This window comes from Delphinapterus leucas, chromosome 7 (genome assembly GCF_059928025.1).
Source record: "Delphinapterus leucas isolate spDelLeu-1000000601 "Yukka" chromosome 7, BTC_Dleu_Yukka2, whole genome shotgun sequence".
Taxonomy (NCBI): Eukaryota; Metazoa; Chordata; class Mammalia; order Artiodactyla; family Monodontidae; genus Delphinapterus; species Delphinapterus leucas.
This window is the reverse complement of record NC_143135.1, coordinates 704,380-719,869: the sequence shown is the minus strand read 5'-3', so window position 1 is coordinate 719,869 and position 15,490 is coordinate 704,380. Positions and strand designations below refer to the sequence as shown.

General features: G+C 58.4%; 1 protein-coding gene across 4 annotated transcripts in view; it reads right to left on the bottom strand.

Annotated features, from left to right (window-relative positions):
- Positions 1 to 2,041: 2,041 nt before the first annotated feature.
- Positions 2,042 to 15,490, bottom strand: part of AP2A2 (adaptor related protein complex 2 subunit alpha 2) — a 63,433-nt gene continuing 49,984 nt past the window's right edge. For all 4 annotated transcript variants that reach the window (XM_089914296.1, XM_089914297.1, XM_022565419.3 and 1 more), the window contains 12 exons: positions 14,880 to 15,062; positions 14,201 to 14,298; positions 13,578 to 13,809; positions 13,296 to 13,469; positions 10,028 to 10,188; positions 7,098 to 7,180; positions 5,509 to 5,598; positions 4,731 to 4,854; positions 3,659 to 3,775; positions 3,498 to 3,567; positions 3,219 to 3,353; positions 2,042 to 2,442 (listed from right to left, as the gene is read on the bottom strand). In XM_089914296.1, coding sequence (XP_089770422.1) covers positions 2,365 to 2,442; positions 3,219 to 3,353; positions 3,498 to 3,567; positions 3,659 to 3,775; positions 4,731 to 4,854; positions 5,509 to 5,598; positions 7,098 to 7,180; positions 10,028 to 10,188; positions 13,296 to 13,469; positions 13,578 to 13,809; positions 14,201 to 14,298; positions 14,880 to 15,062 — 1,545 coding nt within the window. In that variant the 3' untranslated portion in view covers positions 2,042 to 2,364. The remainder of the gene's footprint in view (positions 2,443 to 3,218; positions 3,354 to 3,497; positions 3,568 to 3,658; positions 3,776 to 4,730; positions 4,855 to 5,508; positions 5,599 to 7,097; positions 7,181 to 10,027; positions 10,189 to 13,295; positions 13,470 to 13,577; positions 13,810 to 14,200; positions 14,299 to 14,879; positions 15,063 to 15,490) is intronic.

Below are 15,490 nucleotides of genomic sequence, written 5' to 3'. Positions count from 1 at the left end.
GGGGAGGGGGCACCAGGCACTGTGCACCATGAGCCCACCATGAACAGACAACAAATAAACTGGCACTTGTCAAGGCACAAAGGCTCCTGAGCTCTGCTCCTGCCATCTCCCGCGCCCCTCGGGCATTTGTGAGTCCCCAGACCCGCGTCCAGCTCACGGAGTCGGACCCGCACAAGTACGGGCCAAGAAGGGGTGCCACTGTGGGCCCCCGGCCTCCCCTCCCCTCCCTCCCCTCCCTCCCCTCCCCTGCAGGCCCTCTCCCCCTTCCCAGCTCAGGACTACTCTCCTGTGAGGCCCTCCGTCCCATGGGACCCTGTACCCGGCCTGTGGCTGGGATCACCCCGCCTGAGCTCGGCAGGCTCACCCCCCAAGAAGGAACCCCTGGGCCCACTTGTCCCCTAGACGCAGGCCCCCAGAAGGCAGGCCCCCGACGCGCACCACGGAGTGGGGGGAGCCAAGGCCAGGCCGCAGGCCCCACCAGCATGAGTCCCACAGGCTCAGCCCACGTCCTGAACCCAAGTGCAGAGCAAAAGGCACGTCACCTCGACACACCTCAGCTTCCACCCCCGTGACTGGGGAACAGGTTCCGGACGACGGGCCCGCGTCATCGGTTCTCAGCGCCCCATGCAGCCCCACGGGACGGGACCTTGAGCCGTATGCCGGGCGCCTTTCCCTCCAAAGACCACACACGTTCCAATCGCCACCCCAGCATTTGTTCTTCTTTGCTGATGGACGCTCACCCAGAATGGTGGGTGGAGGGAGGGCGTCGGCTGACATAAGAAACCAGCCCCGGGCTGGCAGTCCAAACACTGGAGCCCAAGAACCGTGTACCGTCCCGCACCTTGAACAAAAGCACGACGGCCACACCACCCATCTGCAGTGCACAGCAGTGCCACCAGCGGCCACGCTGCCACCACATGCGCAAAGCCTCAACCTCCACCACTGCGCACTGCAGGGGCTGCACAGGGTGGTGGGTGTGGGAACCTTGAGTGGGGCGTCCGCAGTGTGGGGGGCCCCAGTACCCACATGGCGACTCCCAGAAGCTGCCTCCCCGCGACCCGCACCACGGCACAGGGCCACTGTGTTCCCCTGCCCCACGTGGTTCTCCCCACCGCGCGGCAGGGAGCCCAGTCCCTGCTGGAAAACCAGGGTAACCAACAAGGGCCCCAGCTCTTCCTGGGCCCCTCAGTGTCAAAGGCAGACGTGTCTGTCGAGGACAAACCTGCAGCCTGTGCCTGCTGCCCACCTGACGCATCTGCCGCTAACAGGACACAGGCCTCGCCTCGGCATCTCGAGGCGCAGGGGACGGCACCTGAGAGCGGCGCACACGGAGGGGTGGGGGGACAGGTGCCAGCTCATCCCCACTCTGCTCTCTGCTTCCTGACCACACGCAGGCCTCCCTCCTCCCACTGCACAGGCCAAGGTCCACAGCACCCTGGCCTGCAATCATCACCCCGGCACATTTAGGTCACTGCACAGGGAAGAGACCAGCTCACCTTCCAGAAATCTTCTCTGTTGGCCCACAACAAACCCTGCCATCACAATCGGGAACCAGTCCTGGGCCACTGTGGTGACAGTGCACTCATTTGAAACCCAAAGATGCATGACGTTAGGTACACCCCCTCCAGAGCCACCAGGAATCCCCCACCCCCCAGCACTGCACACATAAGGTCTCAGTCAGATGGCTTTACAAATCTCGCTTTAAGAACACAGTGCTGGGAAAAAGGAAAACAGAATTAAATCCAGCCAGGATACGTGTTTTTGTTGATCGTCATTGAGAACACAACCCTGTCTAACTTCTAGATTCAGAACCCGGCCCCAGCAAGCCCCCAGGCACTGTGCTCTCACCCTGGCCGAGGTCGGCGCTTGGGCCCCGTGTGGACATACCCATCAGCCCTTGGGCTGCCTCCCCGTCTCCCATCCAAGTAGCCAAGATCTATTGCCATGGCAGACAGAACGCTGCCTCTCCTCTCAGAGCATCAGAGATGAACTGTCAATAAGACAGCATTGGCACCTTGATAAAATTTCAAACAACTTTCCATTTTCATTCAAACTTCTAAATTCCCTTTAATTTGTAGACTTAGGCACAGAACTGTCTTGATTTCTATAAGAGTTGATCCCGGGATCCACGGCCCTCTCCTCCTGACTTGGCAGGACGGCTGGGTCCAGGCTGAGCCTTTTCTTCCTCAACGGCACACAGGCTCCCCATCCATCCCCACAAGGGACGAGGCCAGAGAAGCAGGGCTGGGAGGCACCCGGGGCCGCAACACTAGACAGGGCATGGACTTGCAGCATGGCAACGAAGACGATAGTGGAGATGAAGAAAAACGCAGACACAGGAGCCTGACCCTCCGTCCTTGTTGATTAAAACTGTTCCGAAAGCAATTCACACAATCTCTGAGAGACGGTTTCTCTACTCGTCCGCAGCGTGAGTCGGTACATCTGAAACAGAGGACACAGGTCAGTGGAGGTGCTAGGGCAGACACTGCGGGGCCAGCCCCGCCCAGCGGCCGCTCAAGGCCCCCTGCTCAGCCCTTCCCTGGAGGTGCCACTGTTGACAGGCTCAAGCAACGAACATGCTCTCAGTGGCAAAAATAAAACAGTTTGACATCAGCAAGTGCTCGTGTGCATGTGGACCAACTGGAAACTTCATGCGCAGCTGGTGGGCGTCTGAGACCCGCATCGCAGTCAAAACAGCAATGCTGACCGTGCCCAGACCCCACAAGCCGGCAATCCCACCCTGAGTGTTCCCCACGTGAAATGAAAACATGCCCACACAAAGGCATGTCCGGATGTCTGCGGCAGCCGTATTCAATGCCTCCTGAAACAGGGGCAGCCTGATGTCCATCGACAGGAGGGCTGGGCAAACCAGAGTGGCAACTCCCCACAAAGGAGGGCCACGTGCTCCACGAGGACCCACCGTGGACACAGCAGCAACACGGTGACTGCTGGAGCCTGGGGCCAGGCGGGTCCCACGCTGGGCCACACGGCGCTGCCTCCTAGGGAGGCCGGGGCTGATGCGGGCGTGCCAGAGAACTTTCTGGGGCGATGGAAATGCTACACACACCAACGGGTGGTGGTGGTTACACAGGTGTACACATCTGTCGAAACACATCAAACTACCACATCTGGGATCTATCTGCACATCTCACTGTGTGAGTTACGCCACAGTTTAAAAAAAAGTGAGCGTATTCAGCGGTTCCCTCAAGGGGCTTGACCTGGGCTTGCAGATTCGGCTCCAAACGCAGTAAGCATCCAATCTGGGTGGTTTTGGTGTGTATGATACCGGCCCCCACAAAGTTTGCAGGATTAGGATCGACTTCCTCTAGGAGTGCAGAACCAAAGCCAATAATCTGTGGGAAGAACCAGGAGAAACAGGAGCCCCTTGCATCGGCGCCAGCAGAGGTGGAGGGTTCTCCGAGGGGAGAAGCCGCCAGCCTCCTCTGAGGGCTCCGGTCGTGTCCCGACCCTGGGAACGTCCACAGCAAGACCTTTACCTTGGCTTTGGTGATCTCTGTGTCCATTGGATGCTTCGCCTTGAAGATATTCTGCACTTCCTGCTGGGGACTGTGGGAAACCGAGGCCAGCGCGAGTGCCGTCAGCTGAGCCAGAGCCGAGGCCCCCCACCCACCCGGGGGGGGGGCAGGGCGCCACTCACTTGCTCAGCTGCTTCCAGCGCTGGAAGAAATCCTGAGAAGCCATCTCCGTGGGCTGGAAAAACTTGTTGAGTGTGATAGGCAGCTTCACAGACACATTCTGAAAGGTTCCCCCATACCTGTGAGCAACACAGAGGCACGCTGGGAAGAGTCCACGTCCCGAGTGTGCCACCTCCAGGGCACAGAGGGGCCGCGTGCAAAAGGCGGGGCAGAGAGATCTGGAAGGGCGGCCCAGGGCTCCAGGGAGCCTGGTCCATCTCCGGCGCACCGTCATCGATGGCCAAGGACGTCGGGGAACGTGCCCCCGCCACCCCCGGCCGAGGCTGCTGGGCTGGTCGCAGCGCCGGGGACAGGCGCCGCCTCTTCCCGTTCCCCAGCAGTCCGTGTCCTACAACTCCAAGTTTAAATCGTGTGGGTTTTTTCTTTTTTCCATGAAAAGACTAAAAGAAAACGGTGTGCCTACGGAATGAAAGAAAAATTCTGCACGTCTATTTCCCTAAATTTTACAAAGTACACCATCTGCAGGTCTCTGTATACTTTGTATTTGGAAAGGTGCTTTTTCAAAATTTAACCTTACAAATACCCAACAGGGAAGGCTGGGATGCACACTCTACCACAGTCGCTGAAAGATGGCAGGAACGAGCCGAGGAGCAACACAGACACGTCAGAAAAAACAGTCAAGCCGGCGTGTACGCTCAGAGTACAACACACAGGCGCTCACACACCAGACGAGGCCCTGGTAGGCCCAGCGCCGGGCGGCTGGCCTCTGGAGCAGCAGGCTGCACAGCGCCCGCAGCGGGACAGGCCCCTCGGTCTCTCGCCTGAAAGCCCCGGGCCTTGGGAAGAAGGCCCTGCCCACCCAGCGTCCCAGACCCCAGGCACCCTTTCCCTCCCCCACTTCCCACACCCCCCTGTAGCAGACGCCTCTGGAGTGTGCACGGCAGGTCACCCCTCGGTCCTCACCACACCCTCTGAAGGAAGGATGCAGAGGTCCCGCGTCACAGCCACGTGCCGGCCCAGCCTGACACCCCCACGTCCAGCAAGAGCGGCTGGTGCCTCGGCCGGGGCTCCCACCTGAACTGGATGTTGAGGACGGGCGCCTCGGTGAAGTCGGACACGCACTCTATGTTGACAGCCTGCTGCACCTGCGCGCCTCCGTCCACGGTGGGGTCCACAGGCTTGGTCTGCAGGCTCAGATGTGCATGTGTCAAGGAAGCTGCGGCGACACTGGGAACATGGGCTGAGCCCAGAGTTCAGAGAGGCTCCAGAAGGGGCCCGGCAGGAGTCGGAGCTCACATCCTGACCTCGGACGAAACCTGCCATACGTGTCTTTAATGACTTAAACATTTAGCTTTAATGGTCCACGTTTAAAGCGTGTTTATCTTAAAATAAAAATAGATCTGGCCTGTAGTAAGGAGGTTCCTGCTTCACGGCTTTTCCAGGGAAGGCGGCATCCTCGGTGGTCAAGCTGGGCCTCCTTCGCCCTCACTTTACCCGGGCAGCCCATCATCGCGGGAACAGGACACCTGGATGGCAAGGCTGACGGGCTGGAGAAGCTCACGTCCCAGTTCTGTCATTTATATGGGACCGTCTCCGGTCGCAGCTCATCCCAGGTGGCCCATCACTCGCTCTGCCTGGGCAGCAGCTCCCTGGGAGACTCCCCAAGGAGACCAGAGCCCCAGCGGATGTGGAGGCCGGAACAGGCCTGCATGTACTTCACCAGTGTTATAAACAAGCAACCTGAGTGTGGGAAGGTACCCCGAGGCCGCGTTAACAGCACCTGGAAACGCCCTCCTAGTCTATCCTCCGCCCGCTTCTGCCAGGGGCCTAGGGGCAACAGAACCAAGGATATTGGCCTGGAGGTCGTCCGAACAGATAAGCGTAGGAGTAAAGCTCAGGAACTGCGTGGAGGTCTTATTACCGTAAAATATGAACATCCGGCCTAGAAGGAAGCAAAGTAGCTTGTTCCCACGACACGCCACAGCCTCCTGAGCTGCACGGAGGAAAGCAGAGCCCCCGGCCCACACAAGTGACGCCCAAGCCCTCGGCCTCGGCACTTGGGGGGGCTCGGAGCCAGCACAGCAGAAACCGCCACACAGACCTCTGTGAACATCTTTACACCCTCAGAATTCAGAATGGAACGTGAACTTCACATCTCCTGAAGAGGACGCACAGGTAGGCATGCCTCCCCGACAGCCTAAGAAACACCACGGCTCCCAGGTGACGCCACCGTGGCCCGGAGTCTAACCCCTTCATCCAATGAGAAACGAACACCTCCGTCCGTCCTCAGTGAGAAGGAGTCTGAGGGGCCCCGCGGGGCAGACACGCTGCCTTCCCACCCTCCACTCGTTTCCGCAGACAAGGCTCCACGATGGTGCCAAGAGGGAGGCGGGGCCAGCAGCCCACAGGGCCCCTCGGCAACAGCCCCAGTAGCCAGTGGGCATAATTTGGGGGGGCTGGGGGGAACAGAAAGCTTTTTTAAAAAATGTGGTAAAACATACACTATATACCCTGCAATTTACTGTCTCAGCATCTCTAGGCGCACAGGGCGGGGCACGAAGCACATTCACATGGTCGTGTTACCTTCCCCACCTTCATCCCCAGAACGTTCCGTCTTCCCGAACGGACGCTCTGTCCCCATGAACGCTCACTCCCCTCCCCTCCCCCAGCCCTGGGCCCCACCGTCTACTTTTCTGTCTCTGTGGATGTGACTCCTCCAGGGACCCCTGGGGAGTGGAATCAGACAGGATTAGTCCTTCTGTGACTGGATTATTTCACTGAGTGTGATGTCCTCAAGGTTCACCCTGTGTAGCCTGTGTCACAAGTTCCTTCCTTTTTAAGGCTGAGTAATGTTCCATTGTGTGTTTAAACCACATTTTGTGTATCCACTCAAATGGATGGACACTTGGGTTGCCTCCACCTTTTTGGTGACTGTGAACGTGCGCGTGTGAGTACCTGTTCCAGTCCCTGCTTTCCTTTCAATTCTTTTGGGTAAATACCCAGAAGTGGGATTGCTAAGTCATATATATGGGAGTTCTATTTTTAGTTTTTTAAGAAACCTCCAGACTGTTTGCCACAGCAGCAAATACATCCCCCCAGCGCACAAGCTTCCAATTTCTCTGCGTCCTCGCCAACCCTTGTTTTGTTTTTTATAGCAGCCGTGCCGATGCGTATGAGGTGGTACCTCGATGGGTCTGACTGCATTTCTCAGACTATTGGTGACGGTGGGCGCCTTTGCATGCTCTTTTGGACACCTGCATGTCTTCCCTAGAGAAACGTCTGAGACTTCTGCCCATTTTCTAACTGGGTTGTTTTTCTGTTGTTGATTTGGAGTCCTCTATATATTCTAGAAACTAGACCCTTTTGAGATTTGTGATTTGGAAATACTTTCTCCTCATAACTTCTAAGGGAAGTTTTCATTAAGTGAAGTAAAATACATACCTAAATTCTGCCGAAACTCAGACTTCAGTCCAATCTGAAGAAGCTGGTTTTCAAACAACACACCGTTATTTTTACAGACAAACCTGGGGGACAAGGGACAGCATGTGAGTCACTCAAAGCCACCCACCCACCGAAAATACCAAGATCAGTTTCGAAAAAGGGTTTAAAGAACACGAAGACCAGAAAAACCTCTCTGGGACAGGAGGGAAGGGAAAAGCAGCAAATATTCCGACGAACACCATTAAAAGCGCCCACTAGAGATGGGAGGTAAGTTGAGAGGGTGACACGGCACAACCAAGGAATGACCACAGGAGCAGGTCATCTGCCTTCCACGAAGGTGCTGCTCAACCGTGAACAGCTTCCACTGACGCAGGACACGGGCGCCACGGCAAAAGCACACACGTTTGTTCAGGTCGGCCCACAGGCTCGGCCACTTGACACGCGGCACTGGCCTCCAAACGGCCTCCACCGGGGCTGTCCGCAGGCCACGTACACCCACGCCCACACCCAGGCGGCCCTCCCTGCCCCTCCTGTCCTCCCCTCCCCTCTCCCCTGCTCTCCCTTCCCCTGGAGCTGGGAAAACTGGACAGCTACATGGAAAAGCATGAAACTAGAACATCTCACACTACATATAAAAATAAACTCAAACTGGATTAAAGACCTAAATGTAAGACCTGAAACCATAAAGCTCCTAGAAGAGAACATAGGCAGAGCACTCTTTGACATAAACCGCAGCAAATATTTTCTTGGATCTGCTCCTAAGGCAAAGGAAACAAATGCAAAGATAAACGAGATCTAATTAAACTTAAAAGCTTTTGCACAGCAAAGGAAATCATCAACAAAACAAAAACACAACCTACTGAATGGGAGAAAATATTTGCAAATGGTAAGACCAATAAGAGGTTTAATTTCCAAAACATATAAACAGCTCATACAACCCAATATCGAAAAACCAAATGACCCAATTAAAAAACGGGCAGAAGACCTGAACAGACATTTTTCCAAAGAAGACATACAGATGCCAACAGGCACATGAAAGATGCTGAACATCACTCACCGTCAGGGAAACGGGGATCAAAACCACAAAGAGGGGCTTCCCTGGTGGCCCAGTGGTTGAGAGTCCGCCTGCCGATGCAGGGGACGCGGGTTCGTTCCCTGGTCCGGGAGGATCCCACATGCCGCGGAGCGGTTGGGCCCATGAGCCATGGCTGCTGAGCCTGGGCGTCTGGAGCCTGTGCTCCGCAGCGGGAGAGGCCACAGCGGTGAGAGGCCCGCGTACCGCCAAAAAAAAAAAAAAAAAAAAAAAAAAAAAAAAAAAACCACAAAGAGACAACACCTCACACCTGTCAGAACGGCCATCATCAAAAAGACCACATATAACAAACGCTGATGAGAGCGTGACGAAAAGGGAGCCCTTGCACACTGTTGGTGGGGATGTACATTGGTGAAACACTGGAAAACAGTATGGCGGTTCCTCAAAAGACTAAAAATACAGCTACCACATGATCCAGCAATTCCAGTCCTGGGTATATTCAAGGAGAATGAAAACACTAATTTGAAAAGATACATGCACCCCAATATTCACAGCAGCATTATTTACAAAAGTGAAGATACGAAAGCAACCTAAGTGTCCGTCAGCGGATGAGTCGATAAAGATGTGGTATAATATACGATGGAACACACACACACACACACACACACACACACACACACACACACTCAGCCAATACAAAAATGAAATTCTGTCATTTGCAACATGAATGGACTTGGAGAGCGTCATGCTAAGTGCAATAAGTCAGACAGAGAAGACACATACTGTATATGCTGCCATTCACATGTGGAATCGGAAACATAAACGAACATCACAAAACAGACACAGACTCGCAGATACAGAGAACAAACCAGTGGTCACCAGCAGGGAGAAGGAAGCGGGGAGAGGGAAGACAGGGTACGGGAGTAAGAGGTACAAACTGCTACGCATAAGATAGATAAGCCACAAGGATATATTGTACAGCACAGGGAAATACAGCCACTATTTTGTGATAACTTTAAACGGAATATAACCTAAAAAAGTTGAGTCCCTACGTTGTACACCTGACACTAATATGATGTTGTAAACCAACTAACTATACCTCAGTTTAAGAAAAAGAGTCTGTTTTCCGCCACAGACGGACAACTGGCGGCACTGCAAACCTGCCCTTCCCCAAGTCACTTCCAACAAGCGACAGGAAATACGAGTCAGTGTGCGGGGCGAACGGAGAGAGACTGGAGAAACCAGAAAACCACAAGAACTCTTCCGCGGTCACAAAGACCAAGACGAGGAGCCGCTCCTTGGAGACAACAGAACTCACACCCGCTCTCCTCTTGGAGGGGGAGCCCCCCACCTCCTGGCTGGATCTAGATCAGCAGAGACAGAGGGACAGGCAGCAAGCAGGGAAAAGGGGCAGGATCCGCGCAGCGAAGCGCGGGGAAGAGCAGCCTGGGATTTCGCCTTCAAAGTGGGGGAACGGGGCCAAGTCGACCGCACGCAGGACTCTGCTGGCCCACAGCAGGGGTGTGAACATCGGGACACCGGTCAGACAGAGGTGACAAGGACGGAACAGGTCAGCGGAGGAGCAGGAAGCAGGCTTGGAAGCAGACCCCACAGGGCAAAGCAGTGACTGTGAACTGAAGAGCGTTTCTTCAAGAAAAAGCTAGGTGCCTGGACGGCAGACACGGGGCGTGATTAGAGAGCCCAGGGGCACAGCACGGAGAGCAGAGCACAAGCGTCCTGCAGGGCAAGCGCAGCCCACGGGAGCAGACAGCACACAGGGCGCCCACCACTCCCTCACCTGCCCAGCGCCTGAGCCTCCTCCCTCCCTGGGCGCCCAGGGCGCAGGCCTGGCCGGGCGGGGGGAGCCCCTGTCCTCGGGATGCAGGAGGCAGACTACCTGGCGAAGTTGTCCTCGGAGCCGGGAGCCAGGGGAGCGACGGCGGAGGGTGAGTCTGAGAAAACGTCCACGAGCAGCCCGCCGGAGGAGGGTGGAGGTCCCGTGGGGATGGGGGGCGCAGCCCCGAGCCCCAGTAGGTCTGCCGACGGAGAGGGCGTGGACTGGAAGACAGGGAAGGAGAAGGTCAGCGCAGACCCTTCTGGGCACCACGCCAGGCAAGCGCAAGGTCCTGCGCCCCACCCACACCCCGAAAAGAAGTGTCTGGTTTCAGAGACAAGACTGTGCGTGTCACTGTCAACCATGTGAAGAAGTCTGGAAAGATGAAAGAAGTACAAGCCAGCAACTTACTAGGGCGCAGCCTTAGTCATCTATGTTCTACTTCGTTACAGAGGAAGAGCAGACAAAATGCCTGCAGAACAGGGGTTTTTTTAAATAATTGCTTTTTTCGTTGTTTTGTTTTGTCTTTATTTTTTTTTTATCGAAGTATAGCTGATTTAGGACGTTGTGCCTGAACAGCTGCTTTCTGATCCTAGGCAAAGACAGAGAACACGAGCCAAAGCCTTCCGAAATCACTCTCCAAGCTCACAGGACACACAACAGTGCAGCTAATCATGCGCGCTCACTCCCCAGATGTCCCCCCACCAGCTGCACAGAGAGCTGGCGCTGCCCCTGCGCGGGCGCACAAGTCCAGAAACGTGCAAGGTCCTGAGGACCGAGAGGTTCCTGTCGCAGCAAGAACCAGGCCTGTGAGAACTCATCTGGAATGACTTTTAAATGTCCCACTGGACCCTCCCGAGGGCAAATATCCACTTACAGTCACCTGAGACTACATCCGAGAGCTGCTTTTCGTCACTGCGGTGAACACCTTGCTCGGTTTTACTGAGCACTCACTCATCTTTCCAGGAACGCAGCCACGCCGGCAGCCACGCTGAGAGGCAAAGGAGGCCAACGCCCCTTCTTTCTCAGGAGTGTGGATGCACCCACCCCGGGCACTGGCCAGTCCGCCCTCAGGCCATGCGGAGGACGTACACGTGGGAGTCATTACATTAGCATAAATAACTACTTATTTCCCTTTTATATTTAGAGCCCTGCACTGAATTCCTAAAACATTACATGCGTAGGCAGATCATCTTCTGTATGGATTCCACGTTGAGACAAAAGAGGCGTTACAGAACACGTGTCCTGTCCCGCAGAGAGGACGTGGGCCTGAGCGCCAGGCCCTCCTTCCTGGGGCCCCAGGGCAGGCAGCGCGCCAGGCCCACCCTGCTGCAGGAAGCGGCCCGGAAGCGGGCGGCTCCGGGTGAAAGGGGCTCCTGGGTAGAGCTGACAGGCCAGGCCGGGCTCCCCAGGAGAAGGGGAGGGGCCCCCAGAGGAGCTGTCAAGCTTCCTCAGAAGCTTCTGCGCCATTGGGGAGAGTCGATGAAATGGCCACGGGGGCTCCTGGCCCTGCACCTGGGATGACACTCCCGCACACACAGCCCCTCACAACAGCCTCCCGCCAGCGAGGCCATCTTCGGGAGCCCGGCCACCCAAGGTTAGGAGCTGCTCCCGGGGGGGGGGGGGGCCCAAGCCTGCTGTGAGTGACGCGAGAAAGGCCTCTGTCTGGGCCACAGAACCCGCAGCCTGACGAGGTCACTGCACCTCTGCCACCTACTGCACAATGTCTCCACTGGTTCCCAAAGAACAGTGCAAATGCTTTTTAAAGTAGGCAAACCCTTCTGTCCCATTAAGTCAAACACGGACAGACAAAAGCAAGGCTGCTCCTTCGGGAGGCCCCGCTAAGACGCCTGCTCCCTCCCCAGACCCCACGTGCAGGCTCTACCCTGCAGCACTGGGACCCCCCGCCGCTTCGCCGCCTCCCCCTCTTCTCAGGACTCGGGGAGACCCTCCCCCAGGAGCCGGCCTGGCACCCGGCTCTGCACAGGTTACACCTGCTCGAAGCGCCGCACACCACAGGGCGCAGGGTGGCTCTGGGCTCCTCCACCAGCCCAAAGCCCCAGGAGGACCGGCAGCCTCCAGACACCCACCCTCAAGGCGCACAGACAAGCACCCCAAAGCCACAGCTGAGCCGAGCTCCCAGGAAGGCCACAAAGAAAATCACCTCCTGGCATGACCTGCGACCCTAAATAAAAGGCATTCTGGCCACTACTGCCCAAAGTAAAAGGCATCCCAGGTGTTCTTGTAAGATCCAGACATCTCAATGCCACTTTGCGGCGGGGCCTCCTTTCTGAGTTTGAAGACAGGAGCGAGAAGACACCAGGAGGAAAATCCCAGCCAGGAGGGATCCCAGCCTCTTTCCTGTCCTGCTGCTTCTGCCTCCACTCCCCAGCCCCGTCCAGGCCTTCCCCTGCCCCAGCTCCCTGAGCCGTGAGGACAAATGGGAACTCACATCCACAGGGCCACGAAGGGCACCCCTGGAGAGAAGGTATCAGGGCTCAGGTGAAAGGTCCTGGCTGTGACGGGGCCCCAAGTCAAGGGCCAGGCCAGGTCTGAGCACAGGCCTCATGGCGGGCCCGAGGCCCCGGGGCACACAAGGAGACGTGGAGCCAGGCAAGCGGCCCCCCAAGGAGCAGCAGGACTCAGACACGAGCACGCTCTGGATGAGCAAACCAGCCGGGCCCCGGGCCGTCCACACGCGGGCACGCGCCACCGGTGGGGCCCGCCCTCACAGAGGCCGCCGCACAGTGTAAGCAGCACCGTCCATGGCGCCGCACCGGCGTCCTGGAGGGGAGACACAGCTCTCCAGGCTGCCTCCCAACGGGCCAAGCATAAAGCCCAAGGTCCTCGGGAGCCACCTGCAGGGCCGCAGGGGCTGCTGCCCAGCAGGGCTAATGCACCTGCTCCCCGGGCTCCCTCCACTGAGCCGAGAAAGGAAACACAACTCTCAAAACGGCATTTTCCTCGACGAACGTCAAAGGACACGTTCTCAGGGCATCGTGCGTGAACAGGACGCTCGCTCTAATGCGCTCACTAGTGAAAAACCTCTGAGGACAGCAGGAGGTGGGTCCACCGGAAACCAGCGAGGCGTGCGGGACTATACGGTAGTCGTGCCAAGAGACGGGTGACCACGTCTTCTAAATCCAAAGCCGAGGGGAGACGTGGGAGCTGACCGCGGACCCCAGACAACCATCCGACAGACACAGTCTGGCTGACAGACACAGGCGTCTGGGTCAGCCCGCCCCCAACGACAACAGGCCAGGGTCACAGATCTCGGGGACCAGGTGCCCCAGGAGCTCACACAGGGTACGGCCCTCAGGAGGGGACCCACCGCAGTGCTGGCACTGGCCGGGGCGGGCTCGGGGCCCCCATTGACGTCGGCGCTCCTCTCCCGCTTGGCCTCCTCCAGGTCGGTCACCGTGCTGGGGCCCTTCTTCTTCTTGAGCTTGGCCAGGATAGAAGACTCACGTTCTGGAAACGGAGGCATCTCCTCCAGGACAGTCGCCTGGGGGGAAAGGAGCCCTAGGTCAGCGCAGCACGAAGCCCCATGGCCTCCGGCCCCCAGAAAGGGTGGCCAAGGCGAGGCGGGGGGCAATAGAGCAGCGTGGCGCACCAGAATGTCGGTGCTGGCGACAGTGCTGAGCCGCAGGTACTCGACGGCGCGCTGCTGCAGCTCCACATCAGCGTTCTTCAGCTGGCTGTCACTGCGCAGCACATCCTGGATGGTGCCCTTCACCTCCGGGAAGAGGTTCACGAACTTGATGTAAGTGGACAGGAGGAGCGCCCTGGTGGGGACGCTGCACAGGTGGAACTTGGAGTGCAGCAGGTGAAACTGGGTCAGGGGGCTGGGGGAGCACACATGGGGCACAGCGTCACCTCCACGCTTCACTCCCTGCCTGGACCACCCCGCCTGAGCCTGACCCCCATGTGTCCCCACAAGACGGGGAGTGAGCGCGGAGTGACTTGGGGAGATGAGCCCACGCTCAGCCAGAACCTGTGCGTCCCAGCTCCAGGCCGAGCCCAGGCTCCCCTCTGAACAGCGCTGGCCATCAGCCATGCCTCCTTTCCCCCCAGAATCCCTGTGCTCTGTGCAGTCAGCCAGAGCGGATGTCCCCTCGCTACGGGCTGCCCTGGGGAGCTCGGGACATCAGCTGGCCTCTACTAGGCCATCGGGTGTGAACCAGTGGGCACAGGCCCGGCACTGGACGCGGGACTCCCGGCCCCCGGGTGACTCACCTGGATCTCGGGTCTCCTGCTATCAAGTTCCCAAACTCCCCTAGGATGTAGCCACCGACTTTGACCAGGTTCTCGTGGCACGCTGGGGCCTGCAGCGCCTACGGAAGAGCACGCGCGGTGAGCCTGGTGCCCAGGCAGAGGAAGCACCAGTAGTGCTCGGCCTCCGGAGAAAGCCACCAAGCCGTGTGACGAGCCAGGAGAGCGGGCTCAGGCTGCCTTCCCAGGGAGCCTGCTCTGCACGCGGCCGCAGCCCCCAGAGCCTCCTGAGCCCCTCCCGAATGCACTCCCCGCCCCATCCTCTCTCTTGGCCACTTCGGCAGAGGGATCAGTAGCAGGGGAGCCCCACGGGCAGGGCCACGGCCAATCCCACCCCTGGAACGAGAGCTGCTCCCAAAAACTGACGCGTGGGCCCTGGGCAGGGGTGGGGGCACACGGCCCTCGCCGACAGAGACCACAAACCCACCGTGGCGGCCCCACACTTGCTCTCGGACACACAGAGGCCAGCCCGAGGCCCCAGCCCGGGCAGCCTGCTCAGGAGGCCACTCGCTGACCGAGAGCCTCCCACCCGGGGTCGCTGTGTTGAAATCAGGGAGAGAGGGCACCGAGACTCCAGCGGAGGGAGGAGCAGTGCCGGAGCCCGGCCTGCGGGAAGGCTGGCGGGGGCGGGGCGGGGCCACACCTCAAACACCGTCTTGGCGGCGTAGCCCTGCACATCGTCCCGGTTGACGACGATCTGGATGACGCGGTACCACACCTCCTCGCTCACGTAGTCTCCAGCGATGCGGATCAGGTTCAGGATGGTGTCCACGTACCACGTGTAGTCCACGGCGTACTTCTCCGCCAGGATGGCGACCTTCAGCACCTGCAGGGCACGGCCACTCAGGGAGGGCCTCAGAAGGGCCTGAACCCACGCCAAAGCGACCCCCACTTGTCAAAGGAGCCCGTAAGTCTAAGGTTCCAGGAGCAGACGTGGAAGGACGTGTCGAGTCCCGCCCTCCCCCCCCACCCGGCCCGCAGCCCAGGCAGCCCCGCTGGCAAAGCGCCGCCCGCGCTCGCTGGGCCTCCTGCTCCGACAGCCCTTCTCCCAGCTCCCCAGGGCACCTGCTCCGGGCTGCAGAAAGCAGGCCCCTCACCTCCCCCAGGTACAGCCTCCTCCTGCACCGAGCCTGCCCTGAGCAGCATCGGTCGCCAACCTGGAGCCCGGCCCCCCGCGCTGCCACCCGCACGCCCACCTTCCCCAGAGTGACCTCCTGACCGCACCCCAGATCCCCCATCCACCTGCTCTGCACA